The sequence below is a fragment of the Electrona antarctica genome, assembly GCF_951216825.1.
Source record: "Electrona antarctica genome assembly, chromosome: 15".
NCBI lineage: Eukaryota > Metazoa > Chordata > Actinopteri > Myctophiformes > Myctophidae > Electrona > Electrona antarctica.
This window is the reverse complement of record NC_136796.1, coordinates 40,801,711-40,812,691: the sequence shown is the minus strand read 5'-3', so window position 1 is coordinate 40,812,691 and position 10,981 is coordinate 40,801,711. Positions and strand designations below refer to the sequence as shown.

The 10,981-nt window shown below is 41.6% G+C and overlaps 1 protein-coding gene across 2 annotated transcripts; it reads right to left on the bottom strand.

The window, feature by feature from the left end:
• Positions 1 to 6,224: 6,224 nt before the first annotated feature.
• On the bottom strand, positions 6,225 to 10,099 carry LOC306937837 (uncharacterized protein). 2 transcript variants are annotated; one of them, XM_079521827.1, is made up of 5 exons: positions 9,992 to 10,099; positions 8,851 to 9,087; positions 8,001 to 8,079; positions 7,007 to 7,394; positions 6,225 to 6,740 (listed from the first exon to the last, which is right to left on the bottom strand). In XM_079521827.1, the coding sequence occupies exons 2-5, from the start codon at positions 9,018 to 9,020 to the stop codon at positions 6,634 to 6,636; spliced, it is 744 nt and encodes a 247-aa protein (XP_079377953.1). In that variant the 5' UTR covers positions 9,021 to 9,087; positions 9,992 to 10,099; the 3' UTR covers positions 6,225 to 6,633. The 2 variants fall into 2 exon arrangements, with proteins under 2 accessions (XP_079377953.1, XP_079377954.1); XM_079521828.1 differs by lacking the exon at positions 8,851 to 9,087 and having other exon boundaries at positions 9,992 to 10,046.
• Positions 10,100 to 10,981: the final 882 nt, after the last annotated feature.

Here is a 10,981-nt window from a genome sequence, read left to right as displayed (position 1 = left end):
TTAGATTAACAATCAATCCCTATTTTGGACATGTCAATATACCATAGGCAAATAGGTTATATTTTAATAGGCTACATTCAAAATTAGTTAAAATAGCAGAGAAGCTCACAATGCGTTTCGATGCGACACATTGTGAGCTTGTAAATCTGCTATTATACAAAAATGTGTGCGACAACGTTGTCTGATGTAGTATAAGATAATGCTTAAATGGTTAATTGCTACTGTATGTCGATTAAAGAAAAATCAGTGATCACACCCGTGTGAAGTGAGGGGCGTTCTTACCATCATACATAATGACGTAAAATGAAAAAAATACTTTTGTCTTTCTGTATCGCCACTGGCACACTGGCACACGCCACTTTTAATTCCACTTTTGGGTCTAGTATAAGATATCGGTGGTGTCTAGTATAAGATATCAGTGTCTGAGAATTTGTCATCATGACGTAACATCTGTCTATTAGCTCTAATTGTCTATTGCTTCATTATTAATGGGAATTTTGTGTAGGATCCGAAATATCCAATTTGCTCGTCCACATATGACGCAAATTCTCCATTCATTCAATGGTAATTTATGGTGTTGTGTATATACAACACCATAAATACAGCATGCAAATACACACACACACACATACACGGGGTCACACATTGAGATTTTCTTCACACACACACACACACACACACACACACACACACACACACACACACACACACACACACACACACACACACACACACACACACACACACACACACACACACACACAGTCCATCCACCCATACACGGGGTCACACATTGAGATTTTCTTCTCCTGAATGACTAAAGTAATCTTCACGCACGCACACACACACGCACGCACATCGCGCACACACACACACACACACACACACACACACACACACACACACACACACACACACACACACACACACACACACACACACACACACAGCCATCCTCCCAGGCTATACCAATCGAAGACAGAATCACTTTTTGTTCCCCCCCCCCTCCCAATCATTAGCAGATAAAGCCCCTCTTTCTTGTCCTTTAATCAAATAGATGGTGGCTTGACATGGCTGGTTAGTTCCCCGATAGAGCGCTCATTGTGCCCGGCGTTGAAAAGAAGCCATACAGAAGCTATTCTGCGAGCAAATCATGGGATCCCTGGGATGTGCATTCTTCCACCCCCCCCCCCCCCCCCCTTTAGTGCAAATATAAATTATATGAATATATATAACGTCGCATAATGTGTTACTCTGAAAAATGTACAAAGAGGAACTAGCACACATGCCATATGGCGTCTTCCAATTATAGCAGAGACAGCAAATACTTTGGCAGCCTTTTTGCCTCCTTTTTGAGCATCCCAAGTTGTTGAAAGTGAAACCCTCTAAGAACCAGTCTGTGGGTATGTCCTAGGCTGCCAAATACAAAAACAAATAGTCTGCACCTAGAAACCTAGCTCTGAAATGGTATGGTTTGTATTTAATGACCTTGGCCATAAAGGCTTTCCACTAGGCTAAGGTCAAAGAAGGTGCAATCATTTCCCAATCCCTAGACATCAACCACAACATCATCTGGTGTATTAGCTGTCAAAGATGTAAAGGGTTATCATGCACAAAGATGGGACATAATTTCATGGAAATTGGACACCGTGTTTGTGATTTGTGGCATTTTGTTCGAAACGAACCAATCATGTGAGCTTGGGACACAACACACACACACACACACACACACACACACACACACACACACACACACACACACACACACACACACACACACACACACACACACACACACACACACACACACACACACACACACACACACACACACACACACACACACACACACACACACACACACACACACACACACACACACACACACACACACAGGGAATCGTTGGGAGTGTAACGCTAGACATGTCTTCATGAGAGAATCTGCCTGACATATTGATCAAAAAGATGGGAGCTCAGACACATATCCCCCACACGTTCACGAGGGAAATCAATGCTGTGTTAAATCAATCCCGAGAATCCCAATTATGTTCCAGATGAAAAACTTCAAAATCAAATGGTTTTATTAGGGCTATAATGGTCATTGATTAGGATCGCAATGAATGATTGGTAGCGAGCCCAGGAAGCTCAATGGTGATAATTAAACACACGAGGTGACCCAGATAAGTCACTACCACTCTGTGTGGGAGAGAGGGATGTAGAGGGAGAGAAGGGAGGGGGATCGGGAGGGCCTTAGTGTCGAGGCCAGGTGCTATAGCACTCACTCACTCGCGCTAGGGTTTATCTTAGAACATGAACAGCGAGGGGTTCCTTTATTACCAAATATGCATTATAATGTAAGTAAACACAGAGTGACTCGCAAATTCCCTCACATGAATGACTGAAAACATTTACTCGGTTAGTATTCAACAAAACAAATTGCTTGTTTTATTGCCTTTGTCAAATGATTCCAACTGGCAACTTCAATCCAGCTCATGACCTTCACCGTCACTGTGTTATTTCTACGGCTTCCTAAAAAATTATAATAAAAAAAAAACTGGGGCTGGTGCTGAACTCCGACTGAGCTCAGCTGTGTGTGTCTGTCCTTGCGGGAAGCTTTGCCACCCACAGAAGTTGGATTAAATGCTGGCTGGCACAGAGCGGCTAGTTTGTCTGCCTTAGTGGATTGGCACCAGCACACGCGTACAGTACCATATACCGCGGCCAACACACGGGCTCGGTTGACAGATTGCTTTCCAGCTCTGTTATCACAGACAGTTGGTGGGTTTCTGTTTGTTTGTATTTTTTCTTTTCTGTGAAAGCACGACACTTGACGTTATAATTAGAGAGGCAGACTGGGTGTGAGTCGAGAACGGGGGGTTTTAATTCGGTGCTATGGCGGCTAGAAGATGAGACAAGCTCTCTTTTACTCTTTGTGGCTCATTACATTAGAGGTACCTTTGATTCTGCGCTCCCTCTCTTCTCCTGTCACCCAGCTCGTCTCCTTTAGAACACTCTTCCAGATGTCACACCTTTGAAACATAGCTCTTCTATTATTCCAACAGGCAACCCCCTTTCCTTGCCTTTTCACAGACTGCTTTATTTGCTTCTTTTCAAGCTTTTTCTCTGTAGTTCTGAACTTTGTAGAGTGTCAATCAGGAGCCATGGCCAGGAGTCACACTTCTGCTCTCACTGCCATTATCTCCTGGCCATGGCTCCTGATTAACACTACAAAGTTCTTCTGCTCTCACTGCCATTATCCTCTGGCCATGGCTTTCTGCTCTCACTGCCATTATCTTCTGGCCATGGCTCCTGATTTACACTCTACAAAGTTCAGAACTACAGAGAAAGCTGGTCTAAAACTGGTCTAGCACAAGAATATAGTAAATGAAAACAAAACATTCCCATCAGCCACCATTATAAAATACATATTAGCAGTTTCAAGCTGGCATTTCTTTCTTTGGCATGTCATTAGATGTGGAGATTCTATCAGTATCTACTGAGGGTATTGCTGGTGGCATCCAAAAAAGCCTTAACAAAAAAGTGGCTTACAAATGTTATACCAAATATAAATGAATGGATTGATTTAATCTATAGTATATTTATTATGGAGAGAATTACATTCAGCTTTAGAGGTCAGGTTGAAGTCTTCACAGATAACTGGTTTAGATGGATTACTCGTGTTTCTACCATAAGACCTGATTTTGTATAAATTCAGTTAAACCTGTTTAACCTGTATATGCACCTGTTTGAGGTACTTATGTATTCTGATCATCAATAGAGAAGAGAGGCAGATATCTCCCCTTGTGTGTATTGTTTTCGGTTGTATGTATTGTCAATTGTCATGTATGTTCGATTAAAATTCAATAAAACATAAATTGAAAAAAAAAAAAAAAAAAAGATGTGGAGATTCTCTATGCCCATAAAAATAATAAAAATCACACCCAGCATATCTACAAGCTCATAGCGCTACAAGCTTGTAAATGTGGCGCAAATCTTTGAATATATACTCTTTCAGAGTGAACGTTTTTAACTCATATCTTTTCTTCTGGGAGGTCCCTGGAAGAAAATATTTTCAGATGGGGGTCTGCGGCCAAATACAGATGATTCTGGGGGTCCTTGACATGAAAAAGGTTGTGCAGCACTGACATAGAAACATAGGTTTTTCAGAAAACTGTTAGGATTTAGAATACTTTTTTTTAAAGAATCGGCCTCAGGTCTAAATGGGTTAAGACAAAGTTTGTGGACAGTAACTAAAAGCTGGATGTAGGAGGGGATAGCGCCCCTCAAAAATAGTGAAAATAGCCAATCTAGTACTATGAGCTCACAATGTGTTGCTATGCAACGATTTGATTAAGTATAGGGCTTAAGTGGAACCCAGAGATGGCCACACATGGACAGAAATATTACATAAAGCTCCGGGAGCTCAACTGATGCTTGTGAGAATGTCGGCAAAGAAAAAAGTAATTTAGGGGCTTAAAAGCTTTGGAAGGCAACCTTTACAAAGAAGCTACAGGTGAGAGGAAGTGTTAAGTCTACTAATAGTTGAGTCACAGACTAAGGTTCTGTGACCATCCTCTGGCAAGGATGTTTTGATGATTGATTTGACCTCTATGGACCCTTTATAAAAGATTTAGCCCCCAGGTCCCTCGCAAAAATCCCAGCATTTTTTGCTAGAGGGCCAAATTCAAAATGGCGCCATATAGCCAAAAAATTACTTTTGATCCAGATGTCGTAGAATCATGTATGAAGACACTTTTTCATACAAGTCAACCATGAGGATTCCAAATCTGAATTTTAATCATAAGACCTCGTTTTGGCCCCAAAATCCAAGATGGCCACCATCCAGTGGAGTGAAAACGTAACTTTTGAATATCAAAGTATGTACAATGTCCATTGTATAATAGAAAATAAAATCTCTCATATATTGCTTTGTGATTTGTGAATGTGATATTGATTGAACATTGATGGAATTTGGCCCTCTAGCAAAAAATGCTGGGATTTTTGCGAGGGACCTGGGGGCTAAATCTTTTATAAAGGGTCCATAGAGGTCAAATCAATCATCAAAACATCCTTGCCAGAGGATGGTCACAGACCATCCTCTGGCAACAGACAGGTCTGTGACTCAACTATAAGTATCTGTATGGTCAGTGAATGGGGTTTTGGTTGCTGACGATTCCAGGGCCAGGGGTATTGATTGTCATACACAGACATGTTTGGGGGCACAGGCTGAAGCGGAAAAATATGAAGGATAACAAGTGGGCACTCACTCACCCCAACCATGTGATGCGACGACGGTGTGGACAAGCCGACACCAACTGAGGACCCCTGGATCCCTGCCCTCCAGTCCCTCCCATACAGCATCGGTGTCCGGGTCTCTGTACTGCAGTGTTGCTAGCTCCGCCATCACACTAGTGTGCCCATGAAGGTGGTGCACCCACTTCCCTTTGTAGCTGTCTTGGTATAAATTAAGGATTATGTAAGATTAAATTTTTGCTTGTTTTTAGATAATCAAATGTTCATTGTATTTCCTTTCTTTCATTTATATTTACAAAATAAATAAAAATAAATACACATTTAAAATGAAATGGTCGGCTCCCACAGTGTCAGTTTGCTCACCATCCGTGCCAGCTGGTGCCTGACAGTGCCCAGCCAGCCTCTACCTTCTTTCCCTAACCTTAAGTGTCGCAGTCTTAGACCGTGTACATTTTGACAGCAGGTTATAGATTTAAAAAAAGGATTATGAAAATGAATGGCAAACAAACTGATGCTTGATTCATAGTTTGTCAGCCAATAACATTGTGAGGTTGGTGTCAGGTGGCATCAAACTTGCCACGAACCATGTTAACCAATACCTAATTTACACTGACTACACAATCCAGCTATGTTGACTATGGTAGACCAGGGAATAATACAACACACCACAGGCCTCCAAGTTCCATAATTAATACAGGTAAATTGTCTATGCTCAATGAGAACAAAACCTTGGCATGTCGCAGAATATAGTACAAGTATATATGAGTATATAGACAAAAGTTTTTCTTTTTGATCACAGACAGTATTTCACTCCTGCATGAGATAATAAATGAAGGAGGCCCACCATTTGATACAGAGCACTGTCAGTACGGAATCATCTATTTGTCATTGTTCTGATTATCTCCGGTCTTCTTCTAATCTCAGGTCTAAGATCATTGCTTGACTTTGTGAATGTGTCACTGACATAGACATTGGACAACTGTATTTTTATTTTATTTTCAGTGAAAAATAATTGACACACATTGCCACCATTTGGCAAACATATGCATTATATTTTTGTAGTACAACATTTAAAAAAAATCAATAATGAATGACAAACTGAACATATGGGGTTCCAAGGGGGGGCCCAGCCCCCAGCTAAATTGGTAAAAATGTGTTTACACCATATAGAATATACCTATATATACACATTTGGAAATAGCTGATCTGCTGATCTAAAAGCTCACAGCACATTGCAAAACAATGCAATGCTTGTGGATCTGCTGTAAAAAAAAATTAAACATATTTTTAAACACAACATATTAGATAGAGCATATAATAGCCGCCTTGATGCCCATGATGCACCAAGCATACATCATGAGGAAATGGTAGAAGATAGGCTTAGTGGTCAGGAACATATGCAGGGTACTGTCCAGAGGGGTCAGGGAAATGGTCCGTCACTGCCCACACAACGCAGCTCGGAACGGCAACGTGGTTTCTGCCACCATCTAAAGAGAAAAAAAACAATTACTCAAGGCTGCAAATACATTTTAAAAATCACACCCGTGTGAAGTGAGGGGCACTTTACCAACCCTCATCATCTTACATCATCGCGATATCATAACATAACATCATATGCCGATGTGCTCAGTGACACACAAAACATTGTTCATTGTTAATGGCATTTAATGTTTGTGTTAGTGACAAAACAAACATTAAACTATATGAGGGCCCCTCAAACATTATGATTTTGTGCTACCATTTTCAAACAAACCTAAAGAGCCCGATTGCCAACGGATGTAGTTCCTGTAGGCAGCATTGCGGAACTCCCGGTGGTCTTCCCCAGGCTCTGTAGCTGGCTTGTAGTCTCCCCTTTGCTGCCTCTGGAGCCGTAGGTGGCCTCCGGACAGGCAATGCAAAGTGAATCGTGGCAGCCGAGTAATGCATGGTTCCTGGCCGCAGCATATCCTCTCCTGGTCCGTGGGCAGGTCCTTACAGTTCCCACATGTACACCATGGAGCCGCGGGCAGGCCAGCAGATGGTAGGGGATCGTTGCGGTGTTGGACCATATACATGATATCAGAGAAAGCCCCTGGCTCCTTGAAAGAATACTTCAGCAACAGGTCCTCCACCTCCTCCGTGGACAACGACTGAACCATCTCCTGGAAAAGCAGATGGCATAGGAAAAAAAGTCTTTCAATACAAATGAGCACATTGCTTTCAAAGCTTTTTATCAGACCCTATTGCATTTGCATCCTTGTCCATGTCTTGGTTAGGGACTGTCACACTCGTGAGATTTTACTTGGAAGATTAACTTGTAGAATAAGTGAAGCGGTCACACACACCAATAATCAATTTAACAGGTTCATTGTTAAACATCTACATCAGGACAAACGTTTCGGCTTATCGGCCTTATCGTGAGGGCAGTGCCAATCAACACCTCTACTTTACATGCAAACAATAGACCTCAGATCTTATGTTATCTGCTTTAATCTGTACCTAAGGAGTGGGATCGGAGATCATAAATATCATTGTGTATGCATGCCCCTGAGATTTATAACTGATCACTTCAATACAAATATTTTGAAAAGAAAGAAATAGCTGATCTACAAGCTCACAATGCGTCATAATGCAACACATTGTTTCAACATGGAAACGATGTTAAGTATGCACAATAATTGTGATTATCTCAAATAACTGTGATTAGGTGATGTAAACTGTGACAGGCCTAGTCAAATATGACTGTATTCATTAGTACTGAAACAAACCCTGTTCTTGATCTTGACCTGATCCATCAGAGCCAACAACCTCTCATCGTCTCCTTCTGCACCGTGTAGCTCCATCAGGCTAGAGAAATAAGGCAGAATGCTTGTGTTCACACTATGTCATCATGGTTACACCGGGGAAGATTAAATTATATACACCTCAAAGATTTATGTCAAGAACACACTCCACATGAATTCATGCATTTGGCAGAGGACCCCCATACAAAACTTGTGTTGTTAAAGTGGTTCAACTTATTGAGTGAATATACTTGTTTACATATCAGAGGGGTTCACATGAAAACCAGAGAGAATGCTTATGAACCAGAGAGAATGCTTAGAATAGATTATAAATCTATGCTTAGATGACTAGCTAAAAATGTACCTAAACTAAAGCTAACTAGGCACATTCTAGGATTTACATACTGTAACGTTACATTATGAATACTGAAACACAAGTACAGTAGGCTACACACATTCCACAACCTCACAAATCAACCCAAGGCCAAAACCACACCAATGATTCGCCATGCAACTCCTCCCTGCAACCAAACACAAACTTGCATGCATGCAACCACTATCCCCAATGTCAGTTGCAAGGGTTGGTGTGACATGTCCTTAAAAAGGTTTTGTGGAGTTGCATTGGTGCTGTTAACAGCTCTGTAGCCAAGCCAAAGCATGAGTTTATGCTAATTACCTCTTGTTTATCTTTTCTGTATTTGGGACCACCGACGTCCCAAATACAGAAAAGATCATAAACAATAAGGGTCCCGATTCCCCCGAAACGGGCTAGCTAATTATAGCGATTCGAACAGAAGTCCATAACATACGAGTGAAATAAATAATTATAACCAACCTGGCAAACAATTTAGAAGACCTTAGAGATGCCCCAGCACAAGACAAAAAGCAGTTCTTAACTTCCGCGTATCTTTGTGACGTAGGTGCCCGCCTCTTTTGGGGGCGCACCACAGACCATGGCTCTGGTCCATTGGTCCATAGCTCTAATGCCAGAGCTACACAGACCATGGGTGCACCATAGGTGTTGGCTAGGCTAGCCCTAGCCTCGGTCCCAGACTCACACAGGCTTACTCATCTGCGAAGACAAAAGGGTGCTGGTGGCACTCTTGTTTGGTGAAAAGCTTCCCTCCCCACCCCTGATTTCACCCAACACCGTGCTGCTTCGCAGTTCGCACAGTGGCAAAGCGTTGTTTGTATGGCGTATCTTTAAGATATAATATTGAGCATCTTTAATTTGGCCTTAGTATAGTGCGACTGCGACATCTAGTGGCTGAATGTTGAATAGACAATTCTAGACAGCAAAAAAGGAACATTTTCATAACATCATAACGTTGATTGATTGAGTTTTAATTTCACAGTATGTAGAATGGGTACATTTAATTTCAAACGAAAGCACAAGTCAATACAAAAACTGCTACTTTGAGGACGAAATTTGAAAAGCACAAGACTTGCTTACTTCAGGTCCTCCAACACCTATGGATAACACCGAATACCGTGTGAAATTTTAGGCACCTTTTCCTGGTATGGATCTCAACTTCCTAATAGAGTCTTCTGAGGTCTGCGGTGGCACTGACTGGCATCAACTATTCTGAGGTCTGGTGCTCACTGCCCAGTTCCCACATTTCCAAGGTGCCCAGTTGAATGTTTTTGGTGCTCTTCCTAGCTGTTACCACCCAAGCTTAAACATGCTTTCAGAAAACAGGCTATCAAGGGTGACTACAGGGCCGAAACTACCAAAAGTCCAAAACTATGCAAAAAGTAACCGCTGTTTCTTCAGAAAATAATTAGGCCTAAGTTCTGTATGACGGAGATAACGTATAGTTATAATAACGTTTATGACAATGAATTAGATTAGACTAGACTAGACAAGCACACTGCACAGATCAGTTTATGCTAAATTAAATAAAAATGACAAAAACGTACAGGATCTCCTGGGTCTGGGAAGCATATATGCATACTCAATCACAATGAAACCTTACCTGAGTGACGATATCATTCAGATTCACAGTAGCCTATAGTAGGGCTGGAGTGAAGGACACGGGCAGTGCCTTTCATAAGGTGCAATTAATGATGACTGATTGTAATTGAAACCATTTGAGGCGGGTACCGCGCTTGTGCAGTGGGAGGCAGTGGGGGGCTCTTCCTCTTCACTTCACCCATTGGTTGCAGTTTCGTGGTTGGTTGGACAAAAATCCTCTCTCTCCAGGTGCTGGTGCAGCATGGTGACTGGACATTTCATGTTTGTTTTTAGTTTTCTCCTAAAATGATGTTTTAGCAAATTCAACAAAGGTGGAACCAGGGTGGAACAAGGCAGAAAGAGCCTGCTGGTTAGTCAGTTAGGGACCAACCGGAGGGTGACAAATCTAGGCTACAGATGAAATTTAACAGCCATGAATTGGATCAATATAGTATAGGTGTATTCGATAAAATGCTAAATTACTGTCTTCATCCAAGGTCACAACACAGCCAAAAAGGTTATTTGTCGAGGCAGCGGCATCTGTCTGCAATCAGAAATGGCATAGGTCTATAGTTTAGGCAATTCCAATCATGTCTCATGAGTCTGCCACAGCACGTACAGCCTAACCATAATCAAACTCGGCTTGCTTTCAAACCAAAATTACGAATTGTCGTTTTAAAACAAGTAAATGTCTGGTGACTGGTGGATAGCACTGGATACAGCACCTGAATCCGGGTTATGCAGTTGGCCTGGCAATAGGTCTTCTCTTTAATTTATTTGTTTCTAATGTTACTGTACTTTTAGATTAATTGAACTACATTAAAACTCTTATGGACCAGAAGAAAGGTATATTCCATGATTTCACTCAATTCAAATATCACTTCTTTTGTTTTGTTGCAATTGGCCTGTTGCATGTCCCCCCACTGTAGTGCGTGCATGTGCAGTGCACATCTTGTTTCTGGGGCAGACTGAGGGTTTTCCAAATTACTCAAATCACTGAATGCTCCTTTAA

Coding starts and splice junctions, on each gene's coding strand:
- LOC306937837 (XM_079521827.1), bottom strand. CDS start 9,020: ATGGTCTGTGTAGCTCTGGCATTAGAGCTATGGACCAATGGACCAGAG. Junction 8,080..8,850: donor TCTTCTAAATTGTTTGCCAG/GTTGGTTATAAT, acceptor TTATTTCTCTAG/CCTGATGGAGCTACACGGTG. Junction 6,741..7,006: donor TTGGCAATCGGGCTCTTTAG/GTTTGTTTGAAA, acceptor TTTTCTCTTTAG/ATGGTGGCAGAAACCACGTT.